Below are 23,846 nucleotides of genomic sequence, written 5' to 3' on the forward strand. Positions count from 1 at the left end.
TGATAAGTGGGCATTTTGGCTAAAATGTTTTTGATAGAATTATCCATTACAGCCGTTAATTGTTGCATAGTAAGGAGTATTGGCGCACTAGATGTACTAGGGGCCTCCTGTGTGGGCAAGACTGGTGTAGACGAAGGAGGGGATGATGCAGTACCATGCTTACTCCCCTCACTTGAGGAATCATCTTGGGCATCATTTTCTCTAAATTTTGTGTCACATAAATCACATCTATTTAAATGAGAAGGAACCTTGGCTTCCCCACATACAGAACACAGTCTATCTGGTAGTTCAGACATGTTAAACAGGCATAAACTTGATAACAAAGTACAAAAAACGTTTTAAAATAAAACCGTTACTGTCACTTTAAATTTTAAACTGAACACACTTTATTACTGCAAATGTGAAAAAAGTATGAAGGAATTGTTCAAAATTCACCAAAATTTCACCACAGTGTCTTAAAGCCTTAAAAGTATTGCACACCAAATTTGAAAGCTTTAACTCTTAAAATAACGGAACCGGAGCCGTTTTTATAATTAACCCCTTTACAGTCCCTGGTATCTGCTTTGCTGAGACCCAACCAAGCCCCAAGGGGAATACGATACCAAATGACGCCTTCAGAAAGTCTTTTCTATGTATCAGAGCTCCTCACACATGCATCTGCATGTCATGCTTCCCAAAAACAAGTGCGCAATAGAGGCGCGAAAATGAGGCTCTGCCTATGATTAGGGAAAGCCCCTAGAGAGTAAGGTGTCCAATACAGTGCCTGCCGGTTATTTTACATAATTCCCAAGAATAAAATAATTCCTCAAAGCTATGAAGTATAAAATATGCTTATATATCAATCGTTTTAGCCCAGAAAATGTCTACAGTCTTAAAAGCCCTTGTGAAGCCCTTTTTTTCTTATGTAATAAAAATGGCTTACCGGATCCCATAGGGAAAATGACAGCTTCCAGCATTACATCGTCTTGTTAGAAATGTGTCATACCTCAAGCAGCAAAAGTCTGCTCACTGTTTCCCCCAACTGAAGTTAATTCCTCTCAACAGTCCTGTGTGGAAACAGCCATCGATTTTAGTAACGGTTGCTAAAATCATTTTCCTCTTACAAACAGAAATCTTCATCTCTTTTCTGTTTCAGAGTAAATAGTACATACCAGCACTATTTTAAAATAACAAACTCTTCATTGAATAATAAAAACTACAGTTAAACTCCAAAAAACTCTAAGCCATCTCCGTGGAGATGTTGCCTGTACAACGGCAAAGAGAATGACTGGGAAGGCGGAGCCTAGGAGGGATCATGTGACCAGCTTTGCTAAGCTCTTTGCCATTTCCTGTTGGGGAAGAGAATATCCCACAAGTAAGGATGACGCCGTGGACCGGACACACCTATGTTGGAGAAAACAGAACTTTCCAAGATAATAACTTAATATCTATGGAATGTGAAGGTTCAAACGGAACCCCTTGAAGAACTGAAAGAATTAAATTTAGACTCCATGGAGGAGCCACAGGTTTATAGACAGGCTTGATTCTGACTAAAGCCTGAGCAAACGCTTGAACGTCTGGTACCTCCGCCAGACGCTTGTGTAAAAGGATAGACAGAGCAGATATCTGTCCCTTTAAGGAACTAGCTGACAAGCCTTTCTCCAATCCTTCTTGGAGAAAAGACAATATCCTTGGAATCCTAATCTTACTCCACGAGTAACCCTTGGATTCACACCAACAAAGATATTTCCGCCATATCTTATGGTAAATTTTCCTGGTGACAGGCTTTCTAGCCTGGATCAGAGTATCTATAACTGATTCAGAGAAACCACGCCTAGATAGAATTAAGCATTCAATCTCCAAGCAGTCAGCTGCAGAGAAACTAGATTTGGATGCTTGAATGGACCCTGTATTAGAAGATCCTGCCTCGTTGGCAGTGTCCAAGGTGGAACAGATGACATGTCCACTAGGTCTGCATACCAAGTCCTGCGTGGCCACGCAGGCGCTATCAGAAGTACTGAAGCCTTCTCCTGTTTGATTCTGGCTACCAGACGAGGGAGAAGGGGAAACGGTGGAAAGACATAAGCCAGATTGAAGGACCAAGGCGCTACTAGAGCATCTATCAATGCCGCCTTGGGGTCCCTGGACCTGGATCCGTAGAGAGGAAGTTTGGAGTTCTGACGGGACACCATAAGATCCAATTCTGGAATGCCCCATAGCTGGGTCAGCTGAGCAAAAACCTCTGGGTGGAGTTCCCACTCCCCCGGGTGAAAAGTCTGACGACTTAGAAAATCCGCCTCCCAGTTGTCTACTCCTGGGATGTGAATTGCAGATAGATGGCAGGAGTGATCCTCCGCCCACCTGATTATTTTGGTTACTTCCTTCATCGCTAGGGAACTCTTTGTTCCCCCCGATGATTGATGTACGCTACAGTCGTGATGTTGTCCGACTGAAATCTGATGAATTTGGCCGCCGCTAGTTGAGACCATGCCTGAAGCGTGTTGAATATCGCCCTCAGTTCCAGAATGTTTATCGGGAGAAGAGACTCTTCCCGAGACCATAGGCCCTGAGCTTTCAGGGAGTCCCAGACCGCGCCCCAGCCTAACAGACTGGTGTCGGTCGTTACGATGATCCACTCCGGTCTGCGGAAGCACATTCCCTGAGACAGGTGATCCTGAGACAACCACCAGAGAAGAGAATCTCTGGTTTTCTGGTCCAGTTGTATTTGAGGAGACAAATCTGAATAATCCCCATTCCACTGTTTGAGCATGCACAGTTGCAGTGGTCTGAGATGTATTCGAGCAAAAGGGACTACGTCCATTGCCACTACCATTAATCCTATTACCTCCATGTACTGAGCCACAGATGGCCGAGGAATGGAATGAAGAACTCGGCAAGTAGTTAAAAGCTTTAACTGTCTGACCTCCGTCAGAAATATTTTCATTTCGACCGAGTCTATTAATGTTCCCAGGAAGGGAACCCTTGTGAGCGGGGACAGAGAACTTTTTTCGATATTCACCTTCCACCTGTGAGACTTTAGAAAGGCCAGAACAATCTCCGTGTGAGCCTTGGCTCCGGGAAAAGACGACACCTGTATTAAGATGTCGTCCAAATAAGGTGCTACTGCAATGCCCCGCGGTCTTAATACCGCCAGAAGGGACCCTAGCACTTTTGTGAAAATTCTGGGAGCGGTGGCCAACCCGAAGGGAAGGGCCACGAACTGGTAATGCTTGTCCAGAAAGGCGAACCTTATGAACCGATGATGATCTTTGTGGATAGGAATATGTAGGTACGCATCCTTTAGATCCACGGTAGTCATATATTGACCTTCCTGGATCATAGGTAAGATTGTCCGGATGGTCTCCATCTTGAATGATGGAACTCTGAGGAATTTGTTTAGAATTTTTAGATCCAGGATTGGCCTGAAAGTTCCTTCCTTTTTGGGAACTACAAACAGGTTTGAGTAAAAACCCAGTCCTTGTTCTGTAATCGGAACTGGATGTATCACTCCCATCTGGAGTAGATCTACACAGCGTAAGAACGCCTCTTTCTTTGTCTGGTCTGTAGACAGACGAGAAATGTGGAACCTTCCCCTTGGAGGGGAGTCCTTGAATTCCAGAAGATATCCCTGAGTAACGATCTCTAATGCCCAGGGATCGGGAACATCTCTTGCCCAAGCCTGAGCGAAGAGAGTCTGCCCCCTACCAGATCCGGTCCCGGATCGGGGGCTACCCCTTCATGCTGTCTTAGTAGCAGCTGCAGGCTTCTTGGCCTGTTTACCCTTGTTCCAGCCCTGCAAAGGCTTCCAGGTTGCCTTGGGCTGTGAAGCGTTACCCTCTTGCTTTGCGGTTGCAGAGGTTGAAGCAGGACCGCTCCTGAAGTTGCGAAAGGAACGAAAATTAGCCTTGATTTTAGCCTTAAAAGGCCTATCTTGCGGGAGAGCATGGCCCTTTCCCTCGGTGATATCCGAAATAATCTCTTTCAACTCGGGCCCGAAAAGGGTCTTTCCCTTGAAAGGGATATTTAGTAATTTTGTTTTGGACGACACGTCAGCCGACCATGACTTAAGCCAAAGCACTCTGCGCGCCATAATGGCGAAACCAGAATTTTTCGCAGCTAACTCAGCTAATTGCAAAGCGGCATCTGTGATAAAAGAATTAGCCAGCTTTAGAGCCTTAATTCTATCCATGACTTCGTCATATGAAGTCTCCCTCTGGAGCGACTCCTCCAGTGCCTCAAACCAAAAAGCCGCTGCAGTAGTTACAGGAATAATGCAGGCAGTAGGTTGGAGAAGGAAACGTTGTTGAACAAATATTTTCTTTAGTAAACCTTCCAACTTTTTATCCATAGGATCTTTAAAAGCACAACTGTCTTCAATTGGGGTGGTTGTGCGCTTGGCTAGTGTCGAAACTGCCCCCTCTACCTTAAGGACCGTCTGCCACGCCTCCCGCCTAGGATCAGTTATGGGGAACATTTTCTTAAAGATAGGGGAGGGAACAAAAAGGTACACCTGGTCTCTCCCACTCCCTAGCAACAATATCCGCCACCCTCTTAGGGATCGGAAACGCATGAGTGTATACAGGGACTTCTAAATATTTGTCCATTTTACACAATTTTTCTGGGACCACCATAGGGTCACAATCATCCAGAGTTGATAAAATCTCCCTAAGCGATACGCGGAGGTGTTCCAATTTAAATTTAAACGCTAGTGAATCTGATTCTGCCCGCTGAGAAACCTTTCCTGAGTCAGACATTTCTCCCTCAGACATAGCATCCCTCGCCCCTACTTCAGAGTGTTGCGAGGGTACATCAGATAAACCTCCCAAAGCTTCCGACTGCTGCTCATCTGTTCTTAAAACAGAGCTATCGCACTTTTTAGGGAAAACTGGCAGTTTGGATAGAAAGGCCGCAAGGGAATTATCCATGACTGCCGCCAGTTGTTGCAATGTAATAGGTGCCAATGCACTAGAGGTACTAGGTATCGCTTGAGCGGGCGTAACTGATGATGACACATGGGGAGAGGAAGGCGGACTATCCTCATTACCTTCCGTCATAGAATCATCTAGGGCTATATTTTTAAGTGACACAATATGATCTTTAAAGTGTATAGACACATTAGTGCACTTGGGACACATTTTGAGTGGGGGTTCCACCATGGCTTCTGAACACATAGAGCAAGGCTTTTCCTTAGTGTCAGACATGTTTCACAGATTAGTATTATACACAAGCAGGCTTGGAAAAACACTTTAATCAATAAAAAACACAATTTGAAATAAACGGTACTGTGCCTTTAAGAAATAAAAAGCGCACACATTTTTACAAAAAACAGTGAAAAATTAACCAAATCACTTGAAATTTTCACAGTATGTGCCTAATGCTTCGATATGATTGCACAACAAGTTTCAGCCTGATTAACCCTTTAATGCCCAAACCGGAGTTGTCTAAAGCCTATAACCAGTTAATAAACTACAGCACCTTGCCACAGCAGCCTGCTGTGGCCCTACCTGCCCTTAGGGATTAGTTTTGTGAAAAGCAAGCCTCTGGAAGTCCTCCATGTGAAGCAGCATGAACAATCTGTCAGGATTAACTGCGCAACTGAGGCGCAAAATTAGGCCCCTCCCACTCCAGAGTTGTGAGGCCTTCAGAATCCCCATTTTAGGTGACTAAAATAATACCATGTGGAATAAAACCCTGTAATAAACACACCAAAAGTGTTTAAAAAGTGTCTATAATGAGTATTTTGTTAAATAAAAACAGAATTTATGCTTACCTGATAAATTACTTTCTCCAACGGTGTGTCCGGTCCACGGCGTCATCCATTACTTGTGGGATATTCTCCTCCCCCACAGGGAAAGGCAAGGAGAGCACACAGCAAGAGCTGTCCATATAGTCCCTCCCAGGCGCCGCCCCCCCCAGTCATTCGACCGACGGTTAGGAGAAAAAAAGGAGAAACTATAGGGTGCCGTGATGACTGTAGTGTATAGAGAGAGAAATTTTTCAAACCTGATTAAAATACCAGGGCGGGCCGTGGACCGGACACACCGTTGGAGAAAGTAATTTATCAGGTAAGCATAAATTCTGTTTTCTCCAACATTGGTGTGTCCAGTCCACGGCGTCATCCATTACTTGTGGGAACCAATACCAAAGCTTTAGGACACGGATGAAAGGAGGGAGCAAATCAGGTTACCTAAACAGAAGGCACCACGGCTTGCAAAACCTTTCTCCCAAAAATAGCCTCCGAAGAAGCAAAAGTATCAAATTTGTAGAATTTGGCAAAAGTGTGCAGAGAAGACCAAGTTGCTGCCTCACATATCTGATCAACAGAAGCCTCGTTCTTGAAGGCCCATGTGGAAGCCACAGCCCTAGTAGAGTGAGCTGTGATTCGTTCAGGAGGCTGCCGTCCGACAGTCTCATAAGCCAATCGGATAATGCTTTTCAGCCAGAAAGAGAGGTAGCAGTAGCTTTTTGTCCTCTCCTCTTACCAGAATAAACGACAAACAAAAAAGAAGTTTTGTCTGAAATCCTTTGTTGCTTCTAAATAGAACTTTAAAGCACAGACTATATCTAAATGGTGTAACAAATGTTCCTTCTTTGAAACTGGATTCGGACACAAAGAAGGGACAACTATTTCCTGGTTAATATTCTTGTTGGAAACAACTTTTGGAAGAAAACCAGGCTTGGTACGCAAAACAACCTTATCTGAATGGAACACCAGATAGGGTGGATCACACTGCAAAGCAGATAGTTCAGAAACTCTTCTAGCAGAAGAAATAGCAACCAAAAACAGAACTTTCCAAGATAGTAACTTGATATCTATGGAATGTAAGGGTTCAAATGGAACCCCTTGAAGAACTGAAAGAACTAAATTTAGACTCCAGGGAGGAGTCAAAGGTCTGTAAACAGGTTTGATTCTGACCAAAGCCTGTACAAAAGCTTGTACATCTGGCACAGCTGCCAGTCGTCTGTAACAAGACAGATAAAGCAGATCTCTGTCCTTTTAGAGAACTCGCTGACAATCCCTTATCCAAACCTTCTTGTTAGAAAGGAGAGGATCCTGGGAATATTAATCCATGAGAATCCCTTGGATTCACACCAACAGATATATCCTTTCCATATTTTATGGTAAATCCTTCTAGTCACAGGTTTTCTGGCTTGGACCAGAGTATCTATCACTGAATCTGAAAACCCGCGCTTGGATAAAATCAAGCGTTCAATCTCCAAGCAGTCAGCTGGAGAGAAACTAGATTTGGATGTTCGAATGGACCTTGCACTAGAAGATCCTGTCTCAAAGGTAGCTTCCATGGTGGAGCCGATGACATATTCACCAGGTCTGCATACCAAGTCCTGCGTGGCCACGCAGGAGCTATCAGAATCACTGAGGCCTTCTCCTGTTTGATCCTGGCTACAAGCCTGGGAAGGAGAGGGAACGGTGGAAATGCATAAGCTAGGTTGAACGACCAAGGCGTCACTAATGCATCCACTAGAGTCGCCTTGGGATCCCTGGATCTGGACCCGTAGCAAGGAACCTTGAAGTTCTGACGAGACGCCATCAGATCCATGTCTGGAATGTCCCATAATTGAGTCAACTGGGCAAAAACCTCCGGGTGGAGTTCCCACTCCCCCGGATGGAAAGTCTGACGACTCAGATAATCCGCCTCCCAGTTGTCTACTCCTGGGATGTGAATTGCAGATAGATGGCAGGAGTGATCCTCCGCCCATTTGATGATCTTGGATACCTCTTTCATCGCCAAGGAACTCTTTGTTCCTCCCTGATGGTTGATGTAAGCTACAGTCGTCATGTTGTTTGACTGGAATCTTATGAATCCGGCTTTCGCTAGTTGAGGCCAAGCCCGGAGAGCATTGAATATCGCTCTCAGTTCCAGGAAGTTTATCGGGAGAAGAGACTCTTCCCGAGACCATAGACCCTGAGCTTTCTGGGAATCCCAGACCGCACCCCAGCCTAATAGACTGGCGTCGGTCGTGACAATGACCCACTCTGGTCTGCGGAAACTCATTCCCTGAGACAGGTGATCCTGTGACAACCACCAACGGAGTGAGTCTCTGGTCATCTGGTCTACTTGAATCTTTGGAGACAAGTCTGTATAGTCCCCATTCCACTGCTTGAGCATGCACAGTTGTAATGGTCTTAGATGAATTAGAGCAAAAGGAACTATGTCCATTGCTGCAACCATCAACCCTACTACTACCATGCACTGAGCTATGGAAGGCTGCAGAATAGAGTGAAGAACTTGACAAGCTTTAGAAGCTTTGACTTTCTGACTTTTGCCAGGAAGATCTTCATTTTTAAAGAATCTATTATCGTTCCCAAGAAGGGAACTCTTGTCGACGGAGACAGGGAACTCTTTTCTACGTTCACCTTCCACCCGTGAGATCTGAGAAAGGCTAGAACAATGTCTGTATGAGCCTTTGCTTTGGAAAGAGACGACGTTTGGATTAGAATGTCGTCCAGATAAGGTGCCACTGCAATACCCCTTGGTCTTAGAACCTCTAGAAGGGACCCTAGCACCTTTGTGAAAAACATAATTTATACTTACCTGATAAATTCCTTTCTCCTGTAGTGTGGTCAGTCCACGGGTCATCATTACTTCTGGGATATTAACTCCTCCCCAACAGGAAGTGCAAGAGGATCACCCAAGCAGAGCTGCTATATAGCTCCTCCCCTCTACGTCACACCCAGTCATTCGACCAAGAACCAAACCAGAAAGGAGAAACTATAGGGTGCAGTGGTGACTGGAGTATAATTTAAAAATTTTGACCTGCCATAAAAAAAACAGGGCGGGCCGTGGACTGACCACACTACAGGAGAAAGGAATTTATCAGGTAAGCATAAATTATGTTTTCTCCTGTTAAGTGTGGTCAGTCCACGGGTCATCATTACTTCTGGGATACCAATACCAAAGCTAAAGTACACGGATGACGGGAGGGACAGGCAGGATCTTTATACGGAAGGAACCACTGCCTGAAGTACCTTTCTCCCAAAAACAGCCTCCGAAGAAGCAAAAGTGTCAAATTTGTAAAATTTGGAAAAAGTATGAAGAGAAGACCAAGTTGCAGCCTTGCAAATCTGTTCAACAGAGGCCTCATTCTTAAAGGCCCAAGTGGAAGCCACAGCTCTAGTGGAATGAGCTGTAATTCTTTCAGGAGGCTGCTGTCCAGCAGTCTCATAGGCTAAACGTATTATGCTACGAAGCCAAAAAGAGAGAGAGGTAGCAGAAGCTTTTTGACCTCTCCTCTGTCCAGAATAAACGACAAACAGGGAAGAAGTTTGGCGAAAATCTTTAGTTGCCTGTAAATAAAATTTCAGGGCACGGACTACATCTAGATTGTGCAGAAGTCGTTCCTTCTTTGAAGAAGGATTCGGACACAATGATGGCACAACAATCTCTTGATTGATATTCTTGTTAGTGACAACCTTAGGTAAGAACCCAGGTTTAGTACGCAGAACAACCTTATCTGAATGAAAAATCAGATACGGAGAATCACAGTGTAAGGCTGATAACTCAGACTCTACGAGCCGAGGAAATAGCCATTAAAAACAGAACTTTCCAAGATAACAGCTTGATCTCAATGGAATGAAGGGGTTCAAACGGAACACCCTGTAAAACGTTAAGAACTAAATTTAAGCTCCATGGTGGAGCAACAGTTTTAAACACAGGCTTAATCCTGGCCAAAGCCTGGCAAAAAGCCTGAACGTCTGGAACTTCTGACAGACACTTGTGTAAAAGAATGGACAGAGCTGAGATCTGTCCCTTTAAGGAACTAGCAGATAAACCCTTTTCTAAACCTTCTTGTAGAAAAGACAATATCCTAGGAATCCTAACTTTACTCCATGAGTAACTCTTGGATTCGCACCAATGTAAGTATTTACGCCATATTTTATGGTAAATCTTTCTGGTAACAGGCTTCCTAGCCTGTATTAAGGTATCAATAACTGACTCCGAAAAACCACGCTTTGATAAAATCAAGCGTTCAATTTCCAAGCAGTCAGCTTCAGAGAAATTAGATTTTGATGTTTGAAAGGGCCCTGAATTAGAAGGTCCTGTCTCAGAGGCAGAGACCAAGGTGGACAGGATGACATGTCCACTAGATCTGCATACCAGGTCCTGCATGGCCACGCAGGCGCTATTAGAATCACCGCTGCTCTCTCCTGTTTGATCCTGGCAATCAATCGAGGAAGCATCGGGAAGGGTGAAAAACACATAGGCCATCCCGAAGGTCCAAGGTGCTGTCAAAGCATCTACCAGGACCGCTCCCGGGTCCCTGGACCTGGACCCGTAACAAGGAAGCTTGGCGTTCTGGCGAGACGCCATGAGATCTCTCTGGTTTGCCCCAAAGTCGAAGTATTTGGGCAAAGACCTCCGGATGAAGTTCCCACTCCCCCGGATGAAAAGTCTGACGACTTAGGAAATCCGCCTCCCAGTTCTCCACTCCAGGAATGTGGATCGCTGACAGGTGGCAAGAGTGAGACTCTGCCCAGCGAATTATCTTTGATACTTCCATCATCGCTAGGGAGCTTCTTGTCCCTCCTTGATGGTTGATGTAAGCTACAGTCGTGATGTTGTCCGACTGAAACCTGATGAACCCCCGAGTTGTTAACTGAGGCCAAGCCAGAAGGGCATTGAGAACTGCTCTCAATTCCAGAATGTTTATTGGAAGGAGACTCTCCTCCTGAGTCCATGATCCCTGAGCCTTCAGGGAATTCCAGACAGCGCCCCAACCTAGTAGGCTGGCGTCTGTTACAATTGTCCAATCTGGTCTGCTGAATGGCATCCCCCTGGACAGATGTGGCCGAGAAAGCCACCATAGAAGAGAATTTCTGGTCTCTTGATCCAGATTCAGAGTAGGGGACAAATCTGAGTAATCCCCATTCCACTGACTTAGCATGCATAATTGCAGCGGTCTGAGATGTAGGCGTGCAAAGGGTACTATGTCCATTGCCGCTACCATTAAGCCGATTACCTCCATACATTGAGCCACTGACGGGTGTTGAATGGAATGAAGGACACGGCAAGCATTTTGAAGCTTTGTTAACCTGTCTTCTGTCAGGTAAATCTTCATTTCTACAGAGTCTATAAGAGTCCCCAAGAAGGGAACCCTTGTGAGTGGTAAGAGAGAACTCTTCTCTACATTCACCTTCCACCCATGCGACCTTAGAAATGCCAGTACTAACTCTGTATGAGACCTGGCAGTTTGAAAGCTTGACGCTTGTATCAGAATGTCGTCTAGGTACGGAGCCACCGCCAGAAGAGAGTCATGGGTAAGATTGTCCGAATAGTTTCCATTTTGAACGATGGAACTCTTAGGAATTTGTTTAGGATCTTTAAATCCAAGATTGGTCTGAAGGTTCCTTCTTTCTTGGGAACCACAAACAGATTTGAGTAAAACCCTTGTCCGTGTTCCGACCGCGGAACCGGATGGATCACTCCCATTAGTAAAAGATCTTGTACACAGCGTAGAAACGCCTCTTTCTTTATCTGGTTTGTTGACAACCTTGAAAGATGAAATCTCCCTTTTGGGGGAGAGGCTTTGAAGTCCAGAAGATATCCCTGAGATATGATCTCTAACGCCCAGGGATCCTGGACATCTCTTGCCCAAGCCTGGGCGAAGAGAGAGTCTGCCCCCCACTAGATCCGTTCCCGGATCGGGGGCCCTCACTTCATGCTGTCTTAGGGGCAGCAGCAGGTTTTCTGGCCTGCTTGCCCTTGTTCCAGGACTGGTTAGGTTTCCAGCCTTGTCTGTATCGAGCAACAGCTCCTTCCTGTTTTGGTGCAGAGGAAGTTGATGCTGTTCCTGCTTTGAAGTTACGAAAGGCAAGAAAATTAGACTGTCTAGCCCTAGGTTTGGCTCTGTCTTGAGGCAGGGCATGGCCTTTACCTCCTGTAATGTCAGCGATAATTTCCTTCAAACCGGGCCCGAATAAGGTCTGCCCTTTGAAAGGTATGTTAAGTAATTTAGATTTAGAAGTAACATCAGCTGACCAGGATTTTAGCCACAGCGCTCTGCGTGCCTGAATGGCGAATCCGGAATTCTTAGCCGTAAGTTTAGTTAAGTGTACTACAGCATCAGAAATAAATGAATTAGCTAGCTTAAGGGTTTTAAGCTTGTGTGTAATCTCATCCAATGGAGCTGATTCAAGGGTCTCTTCCAGAGACTCAAACCAAAATGCTGCTGCAGCCGTGACAGGCGCAATGCATGCAAGGGGTTGCAATATAAAACCTTGTTGAACAAACATTTTCTTAAGGTAACCCTCTAATTTTTTATCCATTGGATCTGAAAAGGCGCAGCTATCCTCCACCGGGATAGTGGTACGCTTAGCTAAAGTAGAAACTGCTCCCTCCACCTTAGGGACCGTTTGCCATAAGTCCCGTGTGGTGGTGTCTATGGGAAACATCTTTCTGAATATAGGAGGGGGTGAGAAAGGCACACCGGGTCTATCCCACTCCTTAGTAACAATTTCAGTAAGTCTCTTAGGTATTGGAAAAACGTCAGTACTCGACGGTACCGCAAAATATTTATCCAACCTACACATTTTCTCTGGTATTGCAACAGTGTTACAATCATTCAGAGCCGCTAAGACCTCCCCTAGTAATACACGGAGGTTTTCCAGCTTAAACTTAAAATTTGAAATGTCTGAATCCAGTTTATTTGGATCAGATCCGTCACCTGCAGAATGAAGCTCTCCGTCCTCATGTTCTGCAAATTGTGACGCAGTATCTGACATGGCCCTAATATCAGCGCACTCTGTTCTCACCCCAGAGTGATCTCGCTTACCTCTAAGTTCTGGTAATTTAGACAAAACTTCAGTCATAACATTAGCCATGTCCTGTAGTGTGATTTGTAATGGCCGCCCTGAAGTACTCGGCGTTACAATATCACGCACCTCCCGAGCGGGAGATGCAGGTACTGACACGTGAGGCAAGTTAGTCGGCATAACTTCCCCCTCGTTGTTTGGTGAATGATGTTCAATTTGTACAGAATGACTTTTATTCAAAGTAGCATCAATGCAATTAGTACATAAATTTCTATTGGGCTCCACCTTGGCTTTTGCACATATAGCACAGAGATATTCCTCTGAATCAGACATGTTTAACAAACTAGCAATTAAACTAGCAAGCTTGGAAATACTTTTCACTCAAATTACAAGTAATATGAAAAACGCACTGTGCCTTTAAGAAGCACAGAAAAAAATTATGACAGTTTAATAATAAGAAACCGGAAAAATTATAACAATCAGATTTTTCCCAGTAAAAGCATAAATTTAGCAAAGGATTGCCCCCATTAGCAATGGATAACTAACCCTTAATAGCAGAGAAACAAATGTACAAAATATAAACGTTTTTTATCACAGTCAAAGCACAATCTCACAGGTCTGCTGTGAGTGATTACCTCCCTCAAAATAATTTTTGAAGACCCTTGAGCTCAGTAGAGACGATCCGGATCATGCAGGAAGAGAAAAAGACTTGACTGAATTTCTGATGCGTAGCAAAAGCGCCAAAATAGGCCCCTCCCCCTCACCCACAGCAGTGAGGGAAGCTCAGTAAACGGTCTCAAATTAAAATAAACGACAGCCAAGTGGAAAAACAGTGCCCAAAAACAATTTTTCACCCAGTACCTCAGATATTTAAACAATTTAGCATGCCAGCAAAAACGTTTAAAATTAAATATCATGAAATGTCATTAAACAGCCTGTTGCTAGACGTTCCCACTGCAAGTAAGGCTAAAGATTATATGCATATAGTATTACCCAGAGAAGTGCCATTCCCCAGAATACTGAAGTGTACACATATATACATAAACAGCCTGATACCAGTTGCTACTACTGCATTTAAGGCTGAACTTACATTATATTGGTATTGGCAGTATTTTCTTAGTCAATTCCATTCCTCAGAAAATAATATACTGCAACATACCTCTTTGCAGGTGAACCTGCCCGCTGTCCCCTGATCTGAAGTTTACCTCACTCCTCAGAATGGCCGAGAACAGCAAAATGAATTTTAGCTACGCCGGCTAAAATCATCCAAAAACTCAGGTAGATTCTTCTTCAAATTCTACCTGAGAAGGAACAACACACTCCGGTGCTGTTTTAAAATAACAAACTTTTGATTGAAGATATAAAAACTAAGTATAATCACCACAGTCCTCTCACACATCCTATCTATTAGTTGGGTGCAAGAGAATGACTGGGTGTGACGTAGAGGGGAGGAGCTATATAGCAGCTCTGCTTGGGTGATCCTCTTGCACTTCCTGTTGGGGAGGAGTTAATATCCCAGAAGTAATGATGACCCGTGGACTGACCACACTTAACAGGAGAAATCCTTGGATGATCTTTGTGGATAGGAATATGTAGATACGCATCCTTTAAATCCACGGTAGTCATAAATTGACCCTCCTGGATTGTAGATAAAATTGTTCGAATGGTTTCCATTTGAACGATGGAACTCTGAGAAATTTGTTTAGAATTTTTAAATCCAGAATTGGTCTGAAAATTCCCTCTTTTTTGGGAACTACAAACAGATTTGAGTAAAACCCCCGACCTTGTTCCACAGTTGGAACTGGGTGTATCACTCCCATCTTTAACAGGTCTTCTACACAATGTAAGAATGCCTGTCTCTTTATTTGGTTTGAAGATAAGTTAGACATGTGGAACCTTCCCCTTGAGGGTAGTTCCTTGAACTCCAGAAGAAAACCCTGAGAGACTATTTCTAGTGTCCAGGGATCCTGAACATCTCTTGCCTAAGCCTGAGCAAAGAGAGAGAGAGTCTGCCCCCTACTAGATCCGGTCCCGGATCAGGGGCTACCCCTTCATGCTGTTTTGGTAGCAGCAGCAGGCTTCTTGGCCTGTTTACCCTTGTTCCAGCCTTGCATTGATTTCCAAGCTGGTTTAGTCTGGGAAGCGTTACCCTCTTGTCTAGAGGCTGCCGAGTTGGAAGCCGGTCCGTTCCTGAAATTGCGAATGGAACGAAAATTGGACTTATTCTTAGCCTTGAAAGGTTTATCTTGTGGGAGGGCATGGCCCTTTCCCTCAGTGATGTCTGAAATAATCTCTTTCAATTCTGGCCCAAAAAGGGTCTTACCTTTGAAAGGGGTATTAAGCAATTTTGTCTTGGAAGATACATCCGCCGACCAAGACTTTAGCCAAAGCGCTCTACGCGCCCCAATTGTAAACCATGAATTTTTTGCCGCTAACCGCAAAGCGGTGTCTAAAATAAAGGAATTAGCTAACTTAAGTGCGTGAATTCTGTCCATGACTTCCTCATACGGAGTCTCCCTACTGAGCGACTTTTCCAGTTCCTCGAACCAGAACCACGCCGCTGTAGTGACAGGAATAATGCACGAAATAGGTTAAAGGAGGTAACCTTGCTGTACAAAAATCTTTTTAAGCAAACCCTCCAATTTTTTATCCATAGGATCTTTGAAAGCACAATTGTCCTCAATAGGAATGGTTGTGCGCTTGGCTAGAGTAGAAACCGCCCCCTCGACCTTAGGGACTGTTTGCCATGTGTCCTTCCTGGGGTCGACCATAGGGAACAATTTCTTAAATATAGGAGGAGGGACAAAAGGTATGCCTGGCTTCTCCCACTCCTTAATCACTATGTCCGCCACCCGTTTAGGTATCGGAAAAGCATCAGGGTGCACCGGGACCTCAAGGAACTTGTCCATCTTGCGCAATTTTTCTGGGTTGACCAGATTGTCACAATCATCCAGAGTAGATAGCACCTCCTTAAGTAATGCGCGGAGATGCTCTAATTTTGATTTAAATGTCACAACATCAGGTTCTGCCTGCTGAGAAATTCTTCCTGTATCAGAAATTTCCCCATCTGAGTAACCCTCCCTCACTGCCACTTCAGATGGGTGTGAGGGTATGACAGAAAAATTATCATCAGCGCCCTCCTGCTCTACAGTGTTTAAAACAGAGCAATCGCGCTTTCTCTGAAATGCTGGCATTTTGGATAAAATATTAGCTATGGAGTTATCCATTACTGCTGTCAATTGCTGCATAGTAACAAGTATTGGTGCGCTAGAAGTACTAGGGGTCGCCTGCGCAGGCATAACTGGTATAGACACAGAAGGAGATGATGTAGAACTATGTCTACTTCCTTCATCTGAGGAATCATCCTGGGCAACTTTACAATTTGTGACAGTACTGTCCTTACTTTGTTTGGACGCTATGGCACAATTATCACACATATTTGAAGGGGGAACCACATTGGCTACCATACATACAGAACATGATCTATCTGAAGGTACAGACATGTTAAACAGGCTTAAACTGGTTAATAAAGCACAAAAACCGTTTTAAAACAAAACCGTTACTGTCTCTTTAAATGTTAAACAGGGCACACTTTATTACTGAATATGTGAAAAACTATGAAGGAATTATCCAATCTTTACCAAATTTTCACCACAGTGTCTTAATGCATTCAAAGTATTGCACCCCAATTTTCAAGCTGTTAACCCTTAAAATGTGGAAACCGGAGCCCCCCTTACAGTCCCAGCTACAGCCTTTGCTGCGACTTCACCAATCCCAGGGGGGTATATGATATCAAATGAAGCCTTCTAGGAACGTTTTTAGTGGATTCCAGACCCACACACATGCAGCTGCATGTACTGTACTCAAAAGTAACTGCACAGTAATGGCGCGAAAATGAGGCTCTGCCTACTACAGAGAAAGGCCCTTCCTGACTGGGAAGGTGTCTTAACAAGTGCCTGGTGCTAAAAAACGTTCCCCAATGTTATAAAAGTGTGAAATTCAACTTCAAACTGCATATAATACTTAAATAAAGCAATCAATTTAGCCCTTAAGAGTGTCTACCAGTGTATAGCCCATAATAAGCCCTTTATTCTGTTTGAGACTAAGAAAATGGCTTACCAATCCCCATGAGGGAAAATGACAGCCTTCCAGCATTACACAGTCTTGTTAGAAAAATGGCTAGTCATACCTTGAGCAGAAAAGTCTGCAAACTGTTCCCCCCAACTGAAGTTCTCTCATCTCAACAGTCCTGTGTGGGAACAGCAATCGATTTTAGTTACTGCTGCTAAAATCATACTCCTCTTTTAAACAGAACTCTTCATCTCTTTCTGTTTCAGAGTAAATAGTACATACCAGCACTATTTTAAAATAACAAACACTTGATAGAAGAATAAAAAACTACAACTAAACACCACAAACTCCTCACCATCCCCGAGGAGATGCTACTTGTTCAGAGCGGCAAGGAGAATGACTGGGGGGGCGGAGCCTGGGAGGGACTATATGGACAGCTCTTGCTGTGTGCTCTCCTTGCCTTTCCCTGTGGGGGAGGAGAATATCCCACAAGTAATGGATGACGCCGTGGACCGGACACACCAATGTTGGAGAAATAATCGATTGCCCTGCAACAGTGTCAACCAGCCTACTGAGCCCTCTTAAATAAGCCTTTAGTTCTATACTGAGTCTCAGAACATGGCTTACCCTTCCCACATGGGGATTCTTGTCAGTCTTCTAGCATTATCTTGTCTTGACTAGAAAAAGATGACAAACATAACTTAATGCAGTTAAGCCATCTGAAGTTTTCTGGTACTCCTCAGTCCTGTGTGGGAACAGCAATGGATTTAAGTTACAACATGCTAAAATCATTTTCCTCTCAGCAGAATTCTTCATCACATTTCTGCCAGAGAGTAAATAGTACAAACCGGTACCATTTAAAAATAACAAACTTTTGATTGAAGACAAAAAACTACAAATCTAACACCCCATTCACTTTACCCTCCCGTAGAGAGGCCCTGCTGCCAGAGCCGGCAAAGAGAATGACTGGGGGGTGGAGCTAGGGGGGGAGCTATATGGACAGCTCTGCTGTGTGCTCTCTTTGCCTCTTCCTGTAGGGAATGAGAATATCTCACAAGTAAGGATGAATCCGTGGACTGGATACACCATGCAAGAGAAATAAAAAACTCTTGATTGAAGAATCTATACTAACACCTCACTTTACCTCTTCCTATCACTAACGTAGGCAAAGAGAATGACTGGTGAGGGAGGGAAGGGAGGAGTTATATAACAGCTCTGGTGCTCTTTGCCTCCTCCTGTTGACCAGGAGGCTAATTCCACAAGGATGAAATCCATGGACTCGTGTCTTTAAAAAGAAACGGCGCACAAATCCTTTTCTTAGAACCGCCCATCGTGGGCGTGCCAAAGTCAGCCATGTACCGGAAACGCCGGGAGATGAGAACCACACAGCCAAAGATATCAGCCCCAGTGCCTGCACAGTTACGGTCTAATAAATTACCCAATCCTTGAGTCTCTTTATGGTCTAGAGCTAGACACTGCATATACAGGTGTAGGGAGCTAGAGCTAGACACTGCATATACAGGTGTAGGGAGCTAGAGCTAGACGCTGCATATACAGGTGTAGGGAGCTAGAGCTAGACGCTGCATATACAGGTGTAGGGAGCTAGAGCTAGACGCTGCATATACAGGTGTAGGGAGCTAGAGCTAGACGCTGCATATACAGGTGTAGGGAGCTAGACGCTGCATATACAGGTGTAGGGAGCTAGACGCTGCATATACAGGTGTAGGGAGCTAGACGCTGCATATACAGGTGTAGGGAGCTAGACGCTGCATATACAGGTGTAGGGAGCTAGACGCTGCATATACAGGTGTAGGGAGCTAGACGCTGCATATACAGGTGTAGGGAGCTAGACGCTGCATATACAGGTGTAGGGAGCTAGACGCTGCATATACAGGTGTAGGGAGCTAGACGCTGCATATACAGGTGTAGGGAGCTAGACGCTGCATATACAGGTGTAGGGAGCTAGACGCTGCATATACAGGTGTAGGGAGCTAGACGCTGCATATACAGGTGTAGGGAGCTAGACGCTGCATATACAGGTGTAGGGAGCTAGACGCTGCATATACAGGTGTAGGGAGCTAGACGCTGCATATACAGGTGTAGGGAGCTAGACGCTGCATATACAGGTGTAGGGAGCTAGACGCTGCATATATAGGTGTAGGGAGCTAGACGCTGCATATATAGGTGTAGGGAGCTAGACGCTGCATATATAGGTGTAGGGAGCTAGACGCTGCATATATAGGTGTAGGGAGCTAGACGCTGCATATATAGGTGTAGGGAGCTAGACGCTGCATATATAGGTGTAGGGAGCTAGACGCTGCATATATAGGTGTAGGGAGCTAGACGCTGCATATATAGGTGTAGGGAGCTAGACACTGCATATATAGGTGTAGGGAGCTAGACGCTGCATATATAGATGTAGGGAGCTAGACGCTGCATATATAGATGTAGGGAGCTAGACGCTGCATATATAGGTGTAGGGCGCTAGACACTTCATATATAGGTGTAGGGAGCTAGACACTGCATATATAGGTGTATTCACAGTCAAATTAATGAGGGGGAAATATTATGCGACTATTTACATTCCCCTATATGCCACCTTATTGAGGAAGCTATCAGATCTAATCCAAGAGTAAAGTACTGGATACAACAAGTGACTATATCCTAGAAGTAGCCAATGTTAGAGCTAATAATATGTCCTTATGTGCAGACAATGTTGTTACTATAGCAACGAATGATCTCAGGCTTGAACAGTAACATTAAATGGTCTGAATACAAAGAGCCTAATACACAGGGCTGCTTCCATAAAGCCCTCGTATAGATGGGCACAAGCACACACACACATAGGGCTGCTTCCATAAAGCCCTCGTATAGATGAGCACAAGTAAGTACATAGGGCTGCAAGGATGGGCACAAGTGAGTACATAGGGCTGCAAGGATGGGCACAAGTAAGTACATAGGGCTGCAAGGATGGGCACAAGTGAGTACATAGGGCTGCAAGGATGGGCACAAGTGAGTACATAGGGCTGCAAGGATGGGCACAAGTGAGTACATAGGGCTGCAAGGATGGGCACAAGTGAGTACATAGGGCTGCAAGGATGGGCACAAGTGAGTACATAGGGCTGCAAGGATGGGCACAAGTGAGTACATAGGGCTGCAAGGATGGGCACAAGTGAGTACATAGGGCTGCAAGGATGGGCACAAGTGAGTACATAGGGCTGCAAGGATGGGCACAAGTGAGTACATAGGGCTGCAAGGATGGGCACAAGTGAGTACATAGGGCTGCAAGGATGGGCACAAGTGAGTACATAGGGCTGCAAGGATGGGCACAAGTGAGTACATAGGGCTGCAATGATGGGCACAAGTGAGTACATAGGGCTGCAAGGATGGGCACAAGTAAGTACATAGGGCTGCAATGATGGGCACAAGTGAGTACATAGGGCTGCAATGATGGGCACAAGTGAGTACATAGGGCTGCAAGGATGGGCACAAGTAAGTACATAGGGCTGCAAGGATGGGCACAAGTAAGTACATAGGGCTGCAAGGATGGGCACAAGTAAGTACATAGGGCTGCAAGGATGGGCACAAGTGAGGTTTGGTTACTTTGAGGATTTAGACAAAAGTTAATGACAACGCCTGGGTGGCACAAGATACCCACTTGAAACGGATTCTCTCATCCATGTCTGTGGGAGGTCTCTGGGTGATTAACTGCACAAGCTGCTCCATGCACTGCGGCTGGCACAGGAAGTCCAGCAGTCGCCGGTTCTGGGCCTTACACTCTTGCAGAAGATCATCCTCTTCCATCAGCTCCTGCAGACTCACATCCTCCTTGTCAAGCAGCTTGTCCACATGCGACGATGTATTAAGGTCAAACTTCCAGAACATGGTGACGGGGGATTCCTAGCTGGGAACAAGAAGGAACATAAATAGCCTGTGAGAATAGAACCACAGGACGTGGCTCATGTATCCCCCTCACAACAATCCCCACATCAGTGCATGAGAGTCGGGAGCAACTATCAGAAGACAAATTCCTACGCCATGGGGTCTGGTACTGTACTTGTATCTGTGACCTCACCCACCTGAGCACGTCACCCTCTATAATACACCCACTCAATGTTAGGCATCATTTTCTATTAATGCTGAACCACCTTCTGCTACAAGTAATCCCTGGAAAGCCTGAAGTATCTATCAGCACTCAATAATACCATTAAATACCTGCAACTTACTTCTAAACACTGCGGCCAACGCTTCATACCTTGTGAATAAAGGGGTCTCAGATACTGAAGCCTCAGTGCTCATTGGTACCCAGGGCCATAGTTCAACTGCAACCTTCAAAAATCTTCTGGCTGTAAGAAAATAATAATACGGTTTTATTAGAAGACAATGAGCAAATGAAACAAAATAAAGGAAGTTAAACGATTGCTCTATCTACTTTACTTCTATTATCAATTCATCTTTCATCTCATGGCATCTTACTGAAAAGCAGGGAGGTAACTTCAGGGGCGTGCTCGTGTGTAGAGCACTATATGGCAGCAGTTTTGCAAGAAAAATGCTGCCATCTAGTGCCCTTACACATGGATACCAATGTCCTGCCATCTAGTGCTCTTACACATGGATACCAATGTCCTGCCATCTAGTGCTCTTACATATGATTAACAATGTCCTGCCATCTAGTGCTCTTACATATGATTAACAATGTCCTGCCATCTAGTGCTCTTACGTATGGATACCAATGTCCTGCCATCAAGTGCTCTTACATATGGATAACAATGTCCTGCCATCTAGTGCTCTTACATATGGTTAACAATGTCCTGCCATCTAGTGCTCTTACATATGGATACCAATGTCCTGCCATCTAGTGCTCTTACGTATGGATACCAATGTCCTGCCATCTAGTGCTCTTACGTATGGTTAACAATGTCCTGCCATCTAGTGCTCTTACATATGGTTAACAATGTCCTGCCATCAAGTGCTCTTACATATGGTTAACAATGTCCTGCCATCAAGTGCTCTTACATATGGTTAACAATGTCCTGCCATCTAGTGCTCTTACATATGGATACCAATGTCCTGCCATCTAGTGCTCTTACGTATGGATAACAATGTCCTGCCATCTAGTGCTCTTACGTATGGATAACAATGTCCTGCCATCTAGTGCTCTTACGTATGGATAACAATGTCCTGCCATCTAGTGCTCTTACGTATGGATAACAATGTCCTGCCATCTAGTGCTCTTACGTATGGATAACAATGTCCTGCCATCTAGTGCTCTTACGTATGGATAACAATGTCCTGCCATCTAGTGCTCTTACGTATGAATAATGTCCTGCCATCTAGTGCTCTTACGTATGGATAACAATGTAATGCCATCTAGTGCTCTTACGTATGGTTAACAATGTCCTGCCATCTAGTGCTCTTACATATGGATAACAATGTCCTGCCATCTAGTCCTCCCAGATGCTACTTGGGTATCTCCTAAAGAATATCAGAAGAACACAGCTAATTTGATAATAGAAGTAACCGAGAATAGAACATACATTGGGGTTTCTCATTCATTTAAAAAAGGGACATTAAACACCACAAGATATTAATATAAATGGTTTAATTACATGTAGTAAAACAAGTTTGTAATAAACTTTATTTTGTTCTTTCCTATAATTTCTGAATATTGTCGGCTTTTCCATTCATGTTAAAGGGACAGTCTACACCAGAATTTTTATTGTTTTAAAAGATAGATGATCCCTTTATTACCCATTCCCCAGTTTTGCATAACCAACACAGTTATAATAATATACTTTTAACCTCTGTGATTATCTTGTATCTAAGCCTCTGCAAACTGCCCCTTTATTTCAGTTCTTTTGACAGACTTGCAGTTTAGCCAATCAGTGCCTGCTCCCAGATAACTTCACGTGCACGAGCACAGTGTTATCTATATGAAATACATGAACTAACACCCTCTAGTGGTGAAAAACTGTTAAAATGCATTCTGAAAAGAGGTGGCCTTCAAGGTCTAAGAAATTAGCATATGAACCTCCTAGGTTAAGCTTTCAACTAAGAATACCAAGAGAACAAAGCAACATTGGTGATAAAAGTAAATTGGAAAATTGTTTAAAATTACATGCTCTATCTGAATCATGAAAGTTTATTTTTGCCTAGACTGTCCCTTTAAACATGGACGTGCAGACACAGCCATCGGTTTCGCACTCTTGCAAGCCATTTAAAACATTTCTAATTGGCCTCAGCAGAAACGGTAACCTAAGTCAGGGCTCGACAAACCCAGGAGCCTGGGAGCCACTGGCTCCTAGGATTTCATTTTACCCCTGGCTCCTAAGTTTTGGGGTTATTATCCATATATCTATATACAAATCCAACCGGCTGGCTCCTAAATATTCTTACTGGCTACCAATTTTTAAACAGATTTGTGAAGCACTGACCTAAATTACAATATGCCAGTGCCCACTGCTTTATGGGAATTAGAATGTTAACCTTATTTTTTTCAACATTTAAAAAACTAATATAACTAAAAAAAAAAATACATGTACAAATTATTATCAGCCTAATATTTGCTTTGAATACAACATATAAGCAATTTATTTAGTGTTTAATGTCCCTTTAAAGTATAAAAAAATCCTATAATACAATTGTATGTGTATATAATTCTGGCGACAACTTAAAAATCTGTTTCCTAAATTTTGCCAAAACTGGTTATAGAATCGCCTCCCCCCCCAAGGTGAGATACGCAGGTATTATTTATAGGGGACAAGAGCGTAGAGGGCCCTGTTGTAAATCAGCTCCCATGAAGGTGATCTTACTTCATATAAACACAGACCAGTGATCTACAGACAGCTGCACATGTACTGTATATAGTCTACTACTTCATATAAACAGAGACCAGTGATCTACAGACAGCTGCACATGTACTGTATATAGTCTACGACTTCATATAAACACAGACCAGTGATCTACAGAGAGCTGCACATGTACTGTATATAGTCTACTACTTCATATAAACACAGACCAGTGA

General features: G+C 44.1%; 1 protein-coding gene across 1 annotated transcript in view; it reads right to left on the reverse strand.

Moving 5' to 3' along the window:
- The window catches only part of PPP6R2 (protein phosphatase 6 regulatory subunit 2), a gene marked incomplete in the record, with an annotated part of 934,057 nt that overhangs the window by 807,036 nt on the left and 103,175 nt on the right, over positions 1–23,846 (reverse strand). The window contains 2 exon segments of the mRNA XM_053716315.1: positions 20,481–20,726; positions 21,078–21,168. Coding sequence (XP_053572290.1) covers positions 20,481–20,707 — 227 coding nt within the window.

Source organism: Bombina bombina, chromosome 6 (genome assembly GCF_027579735.1).
Source record: "Bombina bombina isolate aBomBom1 chromosome 6, aBomBom1.pri, whole genome shotgun sequence".
In the NCBI taxonomy this organism is placed as follows: domain Eukaryota; kingdom Metazoa; phylum Chordata; class Amphibia; order Anura; family Bombinatoridae; genus Bombina; species Bombina bombina.